This window comes from Sapajus apella, unplaced genomic scaffold (genome assembly GCF_009761245.1).
Source record: "Sapajus apella isolate SASKATOON/1434 unplaced genomic scaffold, GSC_monkey_1.0 scaffold134, whole genome shotgun sequence".
Classification (NCBI taxonomy): Eukaryota; Metazoa; Chordata; class Mammalia; order Primates; family Cebidae; genus Sapajus; species Sapajus apella.
Genome location: NW_022437074.1, coordinates 3114667 through 3131573, shown reverse-complemented (window position 1 = coordinate 3131573; position 16907 = coordinate 3114667). Strand labels below are relative to the sequence as shown.

The 16907-nt window shown below is 51.7% G+C and overlaps 1 protein-coding gene across 3 annotated transcripts in view; it reads left to right on the top strand.

Moving 5' to 3' along the window:
- The window catches only part of EDAR (ectodysplasin A receptor), a 90737-nt gene that overhangs the window by 42877 nt on the left and 30953 nt on the right, over positions 1–16907 (top strand). For all 3 annotated transcript variants that reach the window (XM_032262984.1, XM_032262982.1, XM_032262983.1), the window contains exons 2-5: positions 8811–8879; positions 9634–9756; positions 10521–10702; positions 16465–16550. In XM_032262984.1, the coding sequence (XP_032118875.1) occupies positions 8829–8879; positions 9634–9756; positions 10521–10702; positions 16465–16550 (442 nt within the window). In that variant the 5' untranslated portion in view covers positions 8811–8828. The remainder of the gene's footprint in view (positions 1–8810; positions 8880–9633; positions 9757–10520; positions 10703–16464; positions 16551–16907) is intronic.

Sequence of the window (16907 nt, the reverse complement as noted above, 5' to 3'; positions counted from 1 at the left end):
ATTCTGTTCTCTAGTGGAGTCCAGATCCACAGGAATGGCTGGGTCTGGGGGAGGCAGGGCGGGCTGAAAGTATTGCTTTCCAAATATCTCTGAACAACCAAGAGCAAAGAAATGAGGACAAGAGCTGAGGGAGGACCTAGCACAGTAGCCCATTGGCAGAAAACAAGAAAGAGTTCTTGGTTTTATCAGGATGTAGTTCAGCAAATAACTCATTCATCTGAGACAAGAGGGTATAGCAGTGGCCCTAGAGGGGATACACTGTGACTACAGTTCCTAACGGGACATGTTCTCCTCCTCCCAGCCCTAGTCCATGCTGTTCCCTCTTTCTCCCTACTTTTCCGTTGTGATTCCCGGCTGATTCCTAGCCATCATCCCTTCTTGGAACTTCGGACAGTCCTCCTGACCTCCCCACCTGGTCAGGTTTCCCCCACACCACACACTGTGTGCTCCCACGGCACCGTCACTCATTCTGTTTCTCAGTGCTTACCCCACTGTGTTGCGGTTGCCTTTCTCATGGTCTCCACCAAATTGTGAAGACAACCAGTGTAGAATAGTGTAGATTTGTTTGTTGTTCAGTCTGGCCTACAGCAGGTGCTGAATAAATATTGCATGCATGATAGATGGACAGATGGACGAATGAACAGATGGATGGAGAGATGAACACATGGATGGATGGATGGATGGATGGATGGATGGATGGATGGATGCATGGGCAAACGGACAGGTTAACAGCACTTTGGGAGGTCAAGGCAGGCGGATCACTTGAGGTGAGCAGTTTGAGACCAGGCTGGCCAACATGATGAAATCCCATCTCTACTCAAAATACAAAAATTAGCCAGGTGTGGTAGTACATGGACTACTAGTCCCAGCTACCAAAGAGGCTGAGGCAGGAGAATAGCTTGAACCTGGGAGGCTGAGGTTGCAGTGAGTTGAGATCGTGCCACTGCACTCTAGCCTGGGCAACAGAGAGAGAGACGCTGTCTTAAAACAAAACAAAGCAAAACAAACAAACAAAAAAAAAACAAATGGAAGGATGAGTGGCATGTGTATTAAAGTGCTGGAGAGTGGCTGCTATCATGTTTTAACAAAACTTCATGTTAATATGTTTATATAAGAGTCCCAGAGAGGCTGGACGCAGTGGCTCCCACCTATAATCCCAGCACTTTAGGAGGCTGAGGCAGGCAGATCATGAGGTCAGGAGTTCAAGACCCGCCTGGTCAGCATGGCGAAACCCCATCTCTACTAAAAATGCAATAATTAGCCAGGCATGGTGGCAGGCTCCTGTAGTTTCAGCTACTCAGGAGGCTGAGGCAGGAGAATCACTTGAACCTGGGAGGCGGAGGTTACAGTGAGCCAAGATTGTGCCACTGCACTCCAGCCTGAACAACAGAGCAAGACTCCATCTCAAAAAAAAAAAAAGTCCTAGAAAAAATTGCATTTTGTAATTTAAAGCAATGTGCTAATTATGATAACTTTTCTGATTTCCCTGAAAATGGTTTTCCTCAATTTTGATAAGGCAAAAAGTAGGGATTTTTTTCAAAGCTTCTCTGCGCTTGTTTCTTTGACGAGATCCTTTCAGCTCTGAGGCATTCAATGAAACAGAAATGAAACTGTGAACACATATCTTTACAGCAAGACTTTAGGATGAGGATAATTGCTCTCCCTCTAAACTGCTGGATGGTTATTTGTAAGCCATGTTATTTTCATGAGCAATCCTCCAAGAGTGCAGAGCACCTGAGCACCACAAACTACAGGAGATGCCAGAGAGAGCTTCCTTCCTCTTTGGGGCACCAGCCCCAGTTCTATCTCTGTACAAATGCACACACACCTGCTTCATAACATAATTAGCATTCCAAGAAGCCCAAACTTGGTCTGACAAGCAACAATAACAATGTTGGTCTTCAGAAATGGTGTTAGGCCCTGACTGTCTACTGCACTTCAGAAATTATTATCATCATCACTGGTTTGGAAAATAAAGACTAGTGGAAAAAGTTGAGTCAAATAGAAAGATGAGATGTGAACAGATATGTCCAAAATACTGATTTTTCCATACTCTTACTGCCTCTCTCGGTTCTGCTGAAGAGTCAGTGATCCATAGAGAGTCCTGAAGAATTGGACATGCTTATTTGTATTAGCAGCGATCCTTCAAAAGAAAACCTAGAAGTAAATAAGTGTTTCATGAATTATATTTATTATTCTATGTGTGCAAGAACATCTATTTTCTGAATATTATCTCAATTCAAATTAACAAAGGAAACTTGGGAACTTGGATTTTAAACTTTCAACTCAAACCAACCTCTGTCCACATCTTTTGGGAAGGCGCCACCCAAGGGCTCAGGGCCACTTGGTTTGGCCTCATCCAGACCTCTCCAGGCAGGTCCCCTCTGTGTGGGGCCTGTCTGGGTTTGACACACACACACACAGGTACACACACACATACATTCAGACACATATACTCATATGCATACACTCATACACAGATACACACACGTACACTCATACATACACATACACATATACATTCATAGACATGTACACTTATACACATACACATACATTCATTCACACATTTATATGTGAATAAACACATAAACATACATATACACACATACAGACACATATACACAAATACACACTCATATACAAATATACTTACACAAGCATACTCATACACACACACATTCACACACACACATACACACATCTACACTTTCATATGCATACATTCATACATACAAACGCACACATACCCTATACACACATACACTCACATATACACATGCATACGCATATCCTCACATATACACACACATACACTCACACATATGTACTCATACATAGATACACATGCACTCACGTGTATGCACACACACACACTCACATGTTAGGGGTGGGCAACACCCTTGAGAAACTTAGAGCTTGAGAGGATGCAGGGACACAGCCCACCCGCCACCTTTGAGGGGCTGCCGAAAGTCAGTTTGCCACTCATAGCCCTGAAATCTTCACCAGGGAGTTTGCAAATGAAAGGTTTTCAGTGCAGTGATAAAGAAGAATCGCTGCTTGTAAACCCCCATGTGATGCTGTTTGAAGCTCTGGGACCCGCCATTGTGCTCTGCTGCCAATCACTTCTGTCTCAGCATCACCCTCTGCTCCAGCCTTGGGAAGGACGGTGCCTATGGTCTTGACAAGACATTTGGCCTGTGCTCTGCGCGTCTGTTCCCTGGCACAGCCCTGGGGAGCCTCCCCTGCCTGACCAGAGAGGCCAGTAACAGGACCAGCTATTTGATTTGTGGGGCCCAGTGCAAAATGGAAATGGGTCAGAAATCGCTGAGGACTTTAGGCTGGCAAGGCCAGCAGGACACTAAGCGCGGCATGGGGTGGGGGAGGGGGAGCCCCGGGGAGCCCCTCCCAGGCTTCCTTCTCTGCCTTTCTCCTGCTCCTGTGAAACAGATCCAACTAAAGCAGAAGAGGAAAGAGAATGTATCCCTCTCCTCATAATCTAACATTAATTACCACTACCCCACTGAGACAGGGAAGACTCTGAGCTGTAAATCACAACCAAGGGAAGTGTTTTCAGCTGCTCTGATGATGACCTTGTGGGTTCCCTGCAGGGCAGGGAGGTCTGTCTGTGCGGATGGGAAGTGGGGGCCCTCAGGGAGGCTGAAGAGCAAGGAATCCTGTGGGTGTGGGGAGGAGGCCACCAGCAGCCTCCCCTCGGGTCCTCCTGGAGGAAGTAGAGCGTGGGAGGCCGGGGGAGGAGAGTAGTGCTGGGTGGGCAGGGAGCCACAGCCAGCTCTGTGGCCACCTCCCAGACACAGGCAGCTGCCAGCGCCTTGCCTCCCGCCATGGAGGAGCTTGTGCACATGGAGCTGGGTGGGCCAGCCACAGGCCTCTCCCGTCCTTTTCCATGATGCAGTCAACCCAGGCATGGTGAGCCTTGCTGGGCCAGGCCAGGTGAGCATGCTGGAAGGACAGAAAAGCGCCACAGACACAAGGGATATCCGTCCTACAGACTTTAAAAGGTAACTTGAACCATTAGGCCTGCCCTGGCTTCCCACAGCTACCAAGCCTCAGCTGCTTCCCACAGGTATGAGGTGTGGCCCTTTCAGGGAGAATCTTTTGGAAGAGGCTAGCACCGTCACAGTCAAGGGGGGTCCGACTGAATGGAAAAATGGGAAGTCCTGGAGGCTGGACCATCTGCCAGCTCAGGCAGTGACTGTGTCTCCTAAAGATGGTGACCAGTAAAAAGGATGTCCCCCTTCTTCCTGCAGGGGCCACTGTCTGTGCTCTGGAGACAACATGGTGACAAGGGGAGACAGAGTCAGAGCCACACCTCCACGGGTGAAGGCCATTCCAAGAGGAGAGGAGCTCAAGCAGGAGACTGAGTCTAGGGGAGGGCGGCTAGGAAAGTGGGCCAAACTTGTGTATGATGATGTCTTCCAGGTCTGGCTCCATGGACAGATAAAGGCCCAATAGAGCAGGGACCCTATCTGTCTGGCACCACCCCTAGGGCCGGTAAGATTGCCACATGGTAGCAGCTCCACAGCTCTTTGTTGAATAAATGAACGAATGAACTCTGACAAACAAGAGTAAGGGAATCGTAGTGTGTAGTGCAGAGGATGTGTGTCTACGAAAAGGGGTGCTAATGACGGCATTTGTTCCTTGGAAGAAGACCAGAACTTAAAGAGGGAGAGACCCAGCCAAGGCCTTCTTCCTGGGCTCCCAGAGGGAATTAAGCATTAATTAAACATTAAACGTTCTCTCCCCACCCCAGCAAGATGTTGATAGGAGGTCGTCTAGACCAGCACGTGTCAAATGCTAATGTGCTCACAGACCACCTGCGGATCTGGTTGAAAAGCAGATCCCAGACAGCAGGTCTGGGTGGGGCTGAGATCCTGCATCTCTAATGAGCTCCCAGGTGATGCTGATGCTGCTAGTCCAAGGACCCCACTTTGAGCAACAAAGTGGCAATGGTGAGGATTAAGCCACGGTGGTGTCTGGCCAGGGGTCTGAGCTCAGTAGTTGTAAACTGATGTGATTACAGCTGTGTACAGGTGGGAATAGATTTGAGGAAGGAAGGGCCAAAGGCAGAGAAGGAAACAGCAGGTGGGGGAAGAGAAGCTGTCAATTCAAGCAGGCGTGGGCAAACTTTTTCCATAAAGGGCCAGATTTAAGATATTCTAGAGACTTACCTGGTCATGGGATCTCATATCATGAAATGGCCACAGGCACTAGGTAACCACAGGCATCAGGTAACAGGTGTGGCTAGACTCCAAAAGAGTGTGTTCACAGAACCTGCTGGGTGGCCACTGGCTTCACAACCCCTGAACTGGGTCACTAGCCCATTAACTGGTTGTTCCACGAGTTAAGCAGCAGCCTTGTCTGCCTCGGATGGGAAGAGACATTTCCATACTGCTGTGGTTTGAATGTTTTTCCCCACAGTTTATGTGTTAAAAACTTAATCCCTTAATTATCAGAGAACAGGTTTGAAAGGTGGAGAGGTAATGAGGTCATACAGCTCTGCCCTCGTGAATGACTCAATGTCATCATTGCAGGAGTGGGTTTGTTATCTCGAGAGTGGGCTGGTTATAACAGTTTGGCCCCCCGTGCACTCTCTCACCCTCTGCCATGCTATGACATGGAAAGAAGACCCTCACCAGATGCAGCCACTTGCTCTTGGACTTCCCAGTCCCAGAACCCCAAATAAATTTCAGTTCATTAGCCAGTTCGTGGTATTCTGTTCTAGAAGCACAACACAGACTAAGAGAGGTGCTCCTTCTCCCCATCACTGTCACAAATATGGGAGCTCAAATATGGGAGTGTGCACCAGGCTGGAGCCCCACCTCAGTCAGCTCCTTGGCCTCATACCCCAGCAGCATTGGCAGGCACTGGGAGATTGGGAATCCCCAAAGTAAAACAAACAGGAAATCACAACTGGGAACAGTCAGACCCCCAGTGCCCAGTGGCCCACGTCCTGCCTGCATCTGTAGTCTGAGAAGTGGGATCCAAGCCATGAGCTGCCCTGTGCTCCCCCCGGGCCCCACTCACCCTCTCAGATAATTGGTAACAATAATGAAACACATCTAAGGCCACAGACTTTCAGTTATACTTTGTGTATCTATTTATTTGTTTTTCTTTTCTCTCTGCTTGGGTTTACCTGGGAACAGTTCGGATGTGCCTTTCCATAAGTGCTCCTGGTCGACACCAAGGTGCAGCAGGCCCAGCCCTTCTCAGTTATTCAGGGAAGCCCTCCAAGGCTCAGCTATAATTAGAAGTCAATGAAATTAGAAACCATTCATATGGTTCTTGGAAGGCCTCCAGCCCTGCTGAGAGCCTCTGGCCCTATCCACAGACTCAGTGGAAACCTATCTCTGCTAACCCCACCATCCTGAAGCCAAGTCCAGGGCTGTTGGGCGGGGGATCAGGCTCCTATCAGTTCCCTTTCAGGCCTTTGCTTGCACCCAACCCTCCCCTACCTGGCGGGCTGCAGGTTGCCCTTGCCCCCACCACCACCCTGACCTCCCCTTGCTGCCTGCCCCAGCTTGCTCTGTTGCTAGAAGGAAAACACCCAGCGAGTTCACTACTGGGGTGGCTGGCTCTTTAATCTTGCCTCAGTCCCTTTAGTGTTTTCCAAATGGTAAATACAGCACTGAAGTGCAAGCAGTGTGTGTGAAAAGGCAGTTTTTGAACCTCATCAAGAGGGTCTGGAAACAGAGCCCTCCCGCAAAGACCCCTGAAGATCCCCACCAAGTGAGACACCTCCAAGGTGACTGGGCCAACAGCAGGGGCCCAAGGAAAGACCCAGGACCACTGCTGTGCTTTGCCACTGACCCTAATCAGGTCTGTGCTCTGGGATCACCCCCGGGACCCCCTTCCCCAGCCTGTTCCTTCAGCAGCCAGGAACACACACTTTTTCCTTTATCACAGAATTCATACTCACTCTTGTAGACCGTTCAGACAATACAGACCTGCATGAAATAAAAAGTGAACATTCCCTGGAGCCTTCCCTCAGTCCTTGGTCACCCCCATTCGATTTCAGTTCCTGCCAACAACTCTTTGCTGGAAGTTCAGCAGGCATCACTCCAGATCTGCTTTCATGCTTTTAGAAACTTTTACAAATACACCCAGAGGCATTCTTCCGTACGATTTCTTTCTCACCCAACAACAGGTGGTAGAGCCCTACTTGGTGTTCCAGGAAACTGAAGTTCCTTTGGATTTTTCTTGGCTGTTTATTTGTTGCAATGATAAGCAAGCGTGCTATCTTAAGGCCCTGCCTGGATGCTGCCCACCCTCTTCTTACGGGAGCGAGGCATGTGTGTGCTGTCACACTGAGGAGGCAGGACCGGCGTGCTCCCCAGGGACCTCGGGAAGGCCAGCTGACTGGAAGCTCCCTAGCAGCATTCCTATACAGACTTGGGCATTGGGTGTATTCCCTAAAGGGCCACTCTTTTTCCAGAAATCTCAGTGAACAAGCCCTTAAGTCCTGGGGGATTTGGAAAAGAAGAGTGTGTGTGTCAATCTCCCCGACTGAGCCCCCTGGTCTTTTGCTCTCCTCCAGCGTTCCTGCTGACTTACAAAGCTCCTGCCTCCTTCTCCAACTTAATTTCTTTATTTCTAATTAATAATCTTTGGCTGCTTTTCTCCCTAATGCTTTCAGGTTGTTGCAGGACTTTTCTGAAAGGAAAGGAGGAAGGGAGGGAAGCCTCCCATGCATCATGGCGTATGTCCCTCATGGTATTTTTGGGTGTGGTATTGGGAGTTACTGGTTTTCATGACCAATGATGGCTTGCTAAGGACAAGAGGATTCTGAGGGTAAAAGGTCTTGGGGAGTTTGGGTTCCATGGCCCAGTTGGGCTTCTGGTCTGAGTCAGTGGTTGATTCTGGAAGGTTCCTCACACAACCCAGCCTCTAGGAAAGGACTTGCTGTTTTGTCACAGCAAGAGGACAGTGAACCAGAGTGCGGCCACTGGGGAATTTGAGCATCTACCTGAGCACATTATGTCTCTTTATACAGCCAGGCTAATTAATACCCAGGCTCCCAGGTAAAATTGCTTTGAGTCAGAAACACAGGTCTCCATTCAGAAAGTGAAAAAACAAACAAGCAAAAAAACAAAACAAAACAAAACAAAACGAAACAAAAAACTCCTCCTTCAAGGCAGTGCATTTGTGTAGTATTAGTTGGGGAAAAGCCTCTGAACACCTGGGCTGCAGCCATGCTCAGTCCCTTAAGTAGCTGTGTGACCTGGGGCAGGTCACTTAACCTCTCTGGGCTTCCACTATCTCAACTGTAAAGTTAGGTTGTTGGACTTCTCCACTTTGATGGACGACCTATTCTTAACAGAGAGAGGAAAGAACCTTATGGTGGGGCTGGGAGAGTATCTGGAGGGGGAAAGACAAGAATCTGACTCCTGGCAGTCTCTCCTGGGGTCCTCCTGTATCCTGAAGCCCAAGGGCCAGGACCAGCCTGGAGGACTCCAGACTTAAAGTTTATGTAAGGCTGGGTTTCTCCAAATCCTCTGAGCGCAAGAAACACCATCACTAACCTTGGGCTTCACCATGGACCCTCCACGTGCTCCCGGCCTCCTCTCAGGCTCCTGCCCAGGCATGGCTGCGAGGCTGGGAAGGCCCCAGAGTTAGCCCAAATGGCATGGGTACAATCTCAGTTTCACTTCTGCCTTTTCTTTTAGGGTGTGTAGTTTCCCCCCTATTTGCTGGGAGACACCTTATATCCAGTGGGGTTAAATAAAGGTAGCCAGACTCCCGGCTGGGGAGGTACCACCAGTGCCCAGTTAATGACATGTGTCTTGCAGGTGAGCCTTCAGGAGAGGATGGCCCATGTGGGGGACTGCACACAGACGTCCTGGCTCCCTGTCCTGGTGGTAAGTGTTCTGAGCCCCTTACCCCCACAGCACCCTCATCCTGGTGATGGTTGGACCATTTCTTAGCCTCTTCAGCTATAAAATGGGAATGCTGATCACAGTCCCTCCTTCACAGGGTTCTTCCGAGGGTGAAATGAAACCATGCCTGCAAAGCACAGAACTCTGCCCCAGGCTGAAGTTAGATTTATTTTGTTGGTAGCTCCCTTCATATGGTCTCATGGGTAGAAAAGTTCTTGAGTGCTCGTTTGTAGTGTGATACACACAGCCCAGTGTCTATGTGATGAGCCCATGCCTGGGAGCCATGCAGCTGAGAAAGAACCAGAAGACTCCTGGACACGATGGTGTTCTGAGGAGCTGCTGTATTAGAGGCTCAGTGAGGGACAGTGGCACCTCCTCCATGACCTTGGCAAGTGCATAGATGAGGAGTAGATGAGGAAAACTCAGAGCAAGCCTTGATGGTGAGATGGGGCTTGGCCAGCGGGGGTGAGGAGGGGTGGTTCTCAGGGGGGCTGGCCAGTGGGAAGGTGCCCGCTCGTGAGTGCTCAGTGCTGCTAAGTCTCCAGTGGCTCCTGGCTGATCAACCAGTCCTGGAGACTTAGCAGCAGTGAGCACTCATGAGCGGGCACCTTCCCAGATCAAGCCCCCAGCAAAGCCCCCACCACAGGGCACCCCCTTCCTATACCCCCTTGGGCTCTTGGGGGAGGCACACACGTTTCTGAGGCTTGGAGGCCACAACACCCCCCTTTGTTGGCAGGTGTCTCTGATGTGCTCAGCCCGAGCAGAATACTCAAACTGCGGTGAGAACGAGTACTACAACCAGACTACGGGGCTGTGCCAGGAGTGCCCCCTGTGCGGGCCGGGGGAGGAGCCCTACCTGGTAAGGAGCCCTACCTGGTAAGGCCCCTCCTGGGGCCCGGTGCACTCTCGGGGGAGGCCTCCTGCCTGCATCATCGTTGCCCTCAGCCTGCATTACTGCATGAGGGGTCACCAGGGTATATCAACCCAGCCTGTCACACTCCCTGGACATTGAGATTGATGGTGACAGCTGCTGTGAGCCCAGGAACAGCGCTCACTCAGGAATGGCGCTCACCAGCTGAGCATTCAAAAACAGATTTTTCAGGAGTTCTGAAATGTCTTTAAAGATCATTTTCCCGCTCTACCCTGATTAAATGAGTGTCAGATCATCTGACTGGAAGCAGGATTGAAATGTTCTCCAGTACTATACATTTTTCCTGAGTGCTGCGTCTCCCTCCCTCTCTGGGCAAGCTAAGCCTGGGTGTTCTGTTAAGCACTAAGGGAAACCTCCAGGGTTTCAGGGTCAGGCTCTTGTAGCGAGCTGAGGAAAGTCAGACGCCAAGTGCTACCTGCACTGCCTGCGTTCCAGCAGCTTGCCGAATTCATCTCAGGGATGCTCAGAAAAGAGGCAGTGTCTGGAACCCGAGAGTGGCAAGGAGAGGGGCAAGCCCAGCGCGGGACCTGGCTCCTGGGGGGCTTTGCAGTTAGGACGAGTCAGGAAACCAAAGCCCTGCAAGAGTAGCTCCTGGACACAGCTGGCATGTCACTGCCCAAGGACCATGGGCTGAGTCCATGTGGTTTGGCTGCTGTACTCACTTGTGTCCCCTGTCCTCTTCCCCGGGCCAGTCCTGTGGCTATGGCGCCAAAGACGAGGACTACGGCTGCGTCCCCTGCCCAGCAGAAAAGTTTTCCAAAGGAGGCTACCAGATATGCAGGCGCCACAAAGACTGTGAGGGCTTCTTCCGGGCCACCGTGCTGACACCGGGGGACATGGAAAACGACGCTGAGTGTGGCCCTTGTCTCCCTGGGTAAGCACAGGCACTCCTGGCAAACCCTGGGACGCTTTCTGCAGAAAACCCCTTCGGGGGATGGGCAAGGACCTTGGGAACAGGGGGTCATGGACACTGCAGGCTTCATTGCAGCCTCACACCTGGCCTTGGTTCTGTCCCACAATAGGCAGCATCCAGGACGGAGAGTCCTGTCCCCTCTGTGGACAGGCAGCCCATCAGGCTCTGCCTCTGTGTCTCCTAAGTGGCCGTTAATCAACATAATATATCTTCTGACCACCAAAATTGCTTGAATACTTATAGCGCAATAACACATGTCAAACACTTTGGAAAAAAGAAAACTAAAATTTCATACAAAAACAGCATTTTTCGCATTCTGGGAACACTGTGTGGAAGCTACTAATAAAAATACTTGAGTCATATGATACCCATAATCCCACCAAAATGATTATGCATCAGAAGTCTTCAAAAAAACTGAAAATGCAATTAGCCTGAAAGACAGAAAGATAAAACCTTCCTTTTCCCAGGAAGGACACCTCAGTAAGTTCTGCCAGGGACCAGGAAAATAGACTCTCAATCCCCAGAAAATGCTGAGCCCTCGCACAGCTGCCTCCTCCCCCTAGTGGCCACAACACATAATGCTTTGCAAGGGCTACTGATAGAGACTCCAAGCAGGGGTGATGTCTCTGGTTCAGCCGGTGCAGGTGGAAGAGGTGATGGCAGTGATGAGGCCAGTGGGGATGGGAGAGGTGACAGCAGTGATGAGGCCAGTGGGGATGAGAGAGGTGACAGCAGTGACGAGACCAGTGGGGATGGGGGAGGTGACCACAGCTCAGTGCATAAGACACACTCAGAGTGTTCTAGGAGTTGCAGGACTTCTCACCTCATGGCTGGGGAGGTAGCATCAGCAGTGGTCTTGGGAGACTTGTGGAGGCGATGCCTGGATGAGTCAGGCTAAGAGGAAGGACAGAGGTCTGCAAGTGGAAATGCTGATGCCACAGCTCAGAGGGCTGAGCAGCTGGACAGCACTTGGGGCTCTGATTGGGTCCCTGTGGCCAGAGCAAGAGGTGCACACCTGGGAGTGAGAACAAGCTGGGCAGGGGGACAGGGACCAAATGAAACCAGGCTCTGGAAACCACCGCTGAAGACTTGAGCCTTCAGCTTGAAGCTGATGTAGGTCAGCACACAGACCACTGAGCCAGGCAGGACACAGCAGGGTGTCCTCCCAGCAGCAGTGAGGGACATAGCTGAGCAGGGAAAGCCTGGAGCCCCGGGACCAGGGATGTGGTGGGCAGGGGGAGGGCTGGAGCAGAGGTGCCGGGGGTGGGGGAGAGGAAGAGTCCGAGAGCACCTTGGTAGACAGCACTGACCAGGGGTGCAGATAGCACGCAGAAGGGGAAGGAGATTCAGAAGAGGACACTCAGCTTTCTCTGTGGCTGGCCATGTGGACATGGTGCCAGTTGCTCACCTGCAGAAGGCAGGAGCAAGAGGGTGCCTGGTGGGGAGGTGGAGGGAGGATAGAGGCTGCACGCGTGGAATTTGAAGGGACTGTGGGACATCTAGACCAAGAGAGCTAACCCAGAGATGAGTGGTGAGGCCCGAAGCTCCAGGTGGAGATCCAGGACTACGAAGTCAGCTATCCACTCAGGGTTCCAGAGCTGCTGGGGCAGAAGGGCTCCCCATGAGGCAGCTTCCTAGTGCAGGGAGAGGGCGAGTGCACCACGGAGCATCACCAACCTATGCTGCTGGCTCTGGCCCGGCTACGGTTCAGACCCGAGAAGGTGTCCATCAGTACTCGAAGGCCAGGGCTGACTCTGTGGCTTGAAGACAAAGTGCTTTGTTCTGATACATTTACCAGAAAGTGTGTAATTGTTAGAGAAGTTGGATACTGGAACGGTGGTGAGCTCCCTGCCTCTAGAAGGATTCAAGTGAATGTGGACGGCCATCTGCAGAATTAGTGGGCAGACTGCTGCCTGGGCTTTTAAACGCTCTTTCCAGTGCTGGAATCTTGATGCCTCCCGCCCTGCTCCATGGGACAATGACCTGTTCAGTCCACACCACCCTCAGCACCCAGGACATAGCAAGGCCCAGCACACCTGCTGGGCAGGCAAAGGACCCTGTGCAGAGACAGCCTCAGCACGTGCCTCAGAGTGCCTTTGCCCTGCTCCACAGGGGTGCAGAGAATGGGAACAGTTTCCAGGTTGACTCTGAGATGTGCTGTGTCTGCTCAAATCATCACTGCCAGTCCTGAGGCCACCAAAATCGAAGGCCCCTCCTCACCTCCAGCCCCTCTCAGGGACTCATGCCACCCCCTTTACTACAGACGAGGCTTCCCCAGGGTAGGGCCCTGCAGGTAGGACCCTCCCACTTCCTCCTGGGAGGCTGTCATGCTGTGTCACAGAGGAGGACCACAGGAGTCTTGGCAGGCCAGCGTGACTAGCTCCATGAAAGGCTGCGTTCATTCCTGAATCCGAGTGGCTGTCAGGCTACGGATGCTGACTGCCTCATCCCAGTCTCTCCAGGGCCCTGGCCCCTGCCTGTGGTTTGGCAGGTGCTCCTCCTGATGCTCCGCCCTCCCTGCTGTGTGGCCAGGACACCGGCTGAACAATGAGCAGCACCCGAGGCTTTCCTGTTGGGAGAGATTGTGTGGGAGGATCTGGGAACCAAAACAGGAGGAAAGTGGGAGAGAGAGGTTATGCTTCCCCACCTCTCCAGGGCGAGGAGGAGCTGGTTCTGGATGGCGGGGGCAGGGGCAGGACACAGCAGCTGTGCACTGGTTCTGTATACCAACACAGTTAGAGGAAAATGAACATCTGGGAACCTGCGGCGTCCCTTACAGGTATGAGAGTCCTGAGGAAAGGAACTCTCTGGGAAAATCTATATCTATTGACTGAGAGAAAGTCAGTCCCTAAACAACAGACCCCAGGGAACCCATTTAAACGGACTCTTGTCCTGGGCTATACACCTTCATCAACCCATGTAGAACAGGGTCCAGGGGAACTAGGGAGAAAGCCAAATATAGATCAAAGCGTGGTAGGAAATTAGACCTTTCCAGGAAGATGAAGGGACCGGATGCTCTGTAGCTGGACCAGGGATCCCTAAATGAACACCTGACATCGGGTTGGTGACAAGCCCAGGCAGAAGAAGACAAGTGCATATTCTTCGTTGCTGTGCAGCCGAGGATGAGAGACCTGGGTGTAAGCCACACAGTGAGGAATTTAGGCTAGTCCTAAAGAGAGATCCTAACATTTAGAAATGTCGCATGCAGCAGTATGTGCTAGAAAACAGTGGCTTCTCCTTGTCAGGAGACATTGAACACTCACCAAGTGAGGAAGGACAATTTCATAACAACAGCCTCTTGGAGTCAATGTGCTTTTTAAAGTTTATCACTGGCCAGGTGCGGTGGATTACACTGTAATCCCAGCACTTTGGGAGGCTGAGGCGGGTGGATCACTTGAGGTCAGGAGTTCGAGACCAGCCTGGCCAACTGGTGAAACCCCATCTCTACTAAAAATACAAAAATTAGCCAAGCATTGTGGCGCATGCCTGTAATCCCAGCTATAGGAGGCTAAGGCAAGAGAATTGCTTGAACCTAGGAGGTGGAGATCGTAGTGAGCCAAGATTGCACCACTGTACTCCAGCTTGGGCAAGAGAGAGAGACTCTGTCTCAAAAAAAAAAAAAAAGTTTATCACCTTTCAATATTCCCTCATTGATAGGTTGCATAGCTTGACCCCCGCAGATGAGGGTGGCCAGCCTGTGACAGAAGGTGCCTGGGTGCCCAGGACAAGCCAAAGATGCAGCCATAGGACAGAGCCATCACCCTCCCCAAGTTCAGAATGTGGTGGCCCCAGTGGGAACCCATCGCAAAGCTTGGGGGTTCCACACCCACCGTGTGGCCTTGGAGCTTCACCCATGACAGACACCAAGCCCAGCGCCTGGGGTGTGAACGAGGATGAGCAGAGAGGCCTTCTGGGGCCTTTGTTCACCTCAGCATCAAACTTCCACGGAGAAGTTGGTCTCATTCATTAATTCAGCCAATGTTTACAGAGACCCATCCTCCCTCAGTACCTAGCACAAGGTCCAAGGAATACAGGTGTCAGCAAGGCTTGCCCGGGAGGGCCTCCCAGTGCAGGAGCCAATCCCCCTAGGCGGGAGACAGAATGCATGGAGGTGTAGTAAGAAAAGGAGGAGGTGGCGAGGGACGGAGGAGGTGAGGCATGGAGGAGGTGAGATGGGGAGCAGGTAGCCGCCTAGGAGCCTGAGCTATTTCTCAGAACTGTCAGTGTGGGCCTGGGTCATTAGAAAGCTGCAGGTGGACCTGGTCCGGCCCACGTGCCTGTGAGCTCACAAGGCCACGTGGCAGACACACGCCTTGGCCTGCCTCATAGAGAGAGGTGGCTTCTGGAAGGGCAAAAGGCAGCTTTGCGAGAGGCTTAGCTGTAAAACTTGCTGTCACGGCTTCTCTAGGGGGTGTTTTGAGATTGGATAATTAATGTTTACAAGATACACAGGGATCTGAGGATAAAGGGCTTTGAGGGAGGGCAGGCAATTAAGGTCCTAACGTTACTGGGAATGGTCCAGGCTCAGAAAGGCAGGAGCCCACAGACCCCCACCAGGGCTGCTATTTAGCACTGCCATCAGCAGGGCCTCTGTGGGGCCTGGCTAATAAAAAGAGATTAGAAAACAGCCATGGAAACATCCCTTCTTATCCCAGCTCTTAAATCACAATAGGGAAAGCATTGGCATTGCTCACATTATTTAATCGACTTCTCACAGTGTGACAAATGGCTCCATGCTCTCCGCTGAGCATTTGTTTATGGAAAATGGGTCTGAGCTAGGGTAGGATCCAGAGCTGCCAAGGGAAGGCACCCAAGCTGGGAGCCCCGAGGAGAGGGTGGTGTCAGCAGGGGCTGTGCCTGGAAGTGGGGCTGCTGCAGGGAGTACAGCCACAGGGCCGACCCCTGAGAGCAGGGCCGGAGCAGTCATACAGCCATGGGGCTGGCACCGGGACATCAGGGAGCTGAAAGAGAATGAAACACCACTGGGAGCTGAAGGACTTCACACAGAGCTACTGTGAATGATTTGTCCCTTGCGCTGTGTGTGCAACCCTGGCATAAAGGCTGGCGCTTCCAAGAGTGTCTTCTGTCAAGTGCTTCCTGAGGAGGAGGCTCTTATAACCCAGTTGTGTTGCCAGCTGCCATGAGGGCCACCTGCCTTGACCTCTCTGGACAGCATAACCGTCTGTCTCCTGTAGCTGCACTCTGGTGGCAGCTCCACTTGGTGGCATTCAGCAGCGGTGCAGATGGCCTGGAAGTTCCAAGTGTCCCAGAGACACACTGATGCCTATAATCCCACCAGACTGCAGGCTCTGGGGAGGGTGCTTACAGATGGTGTGTTCCTCCTCCACAAGGGCCTGGTAAGACCCCCTGGTGAGACCCCTGGGGAGTTAAGCAGGGCCTACGTGTGGGGCACATGGGTATTTCTGGTGGATGACGGTGATGGCACACACACTAAACACAGCCACCAGAAAGAAGACCCAGAAAGGAGCTTAGATTAAAAGAAAGGCCCATGCTGGAGGCTCATTATTGTTAAAAGAATGCTTCATTTCAAGACAGGCTGCAACCCCAAGGAAGCTGGACAGAGCAGGCGGCTGGCTGGGCGTGGCCTCGTGCCTGACTTGGACTGTGGGCCTGCAGCGTGGCCGCTGTGCTCTCTGCACCAGTCCCTGCCTGTGTGCTGTCCGGCTCACCTGTCTCTGTTTTGTCTTGTCTCGCCCCCATAGCTACTACATGCTGGAGAACAGACCCAGGAACATCTACGGCATGGTCTGCTACTCCTGCCTCCTGGCGCCCCGCAACACCAAGGAATGTGAGTGTCTTTGTCCTTCCACCAGCACAGCATTTGTTCAGCACAGATCTCTTTCACTACGGGGGGTGTAGGAAGGAGCTGATCCTGGCACCTGGACAAGGTGAATCACAGTAACAGCATAAGTGGAAATGCCCCTGCAGCTTGTCCAGGCAGGTCTATGAAGCGAGGGAGGTTTGCCAGAGCAGAGCCTTAAGTTCTAGTGCAGGTCAACCACCAACTACCTGACAAGTCACTTAACCTCCATGAGCTCAGCTTTCTCATCTGTAATATGGGGGTACTAACATCTGACCTACCCATCTCACATGGTTAAATCAAAGGGATGATAGAGTACTATTTTGCAAAGTACTTCAAGGTGCT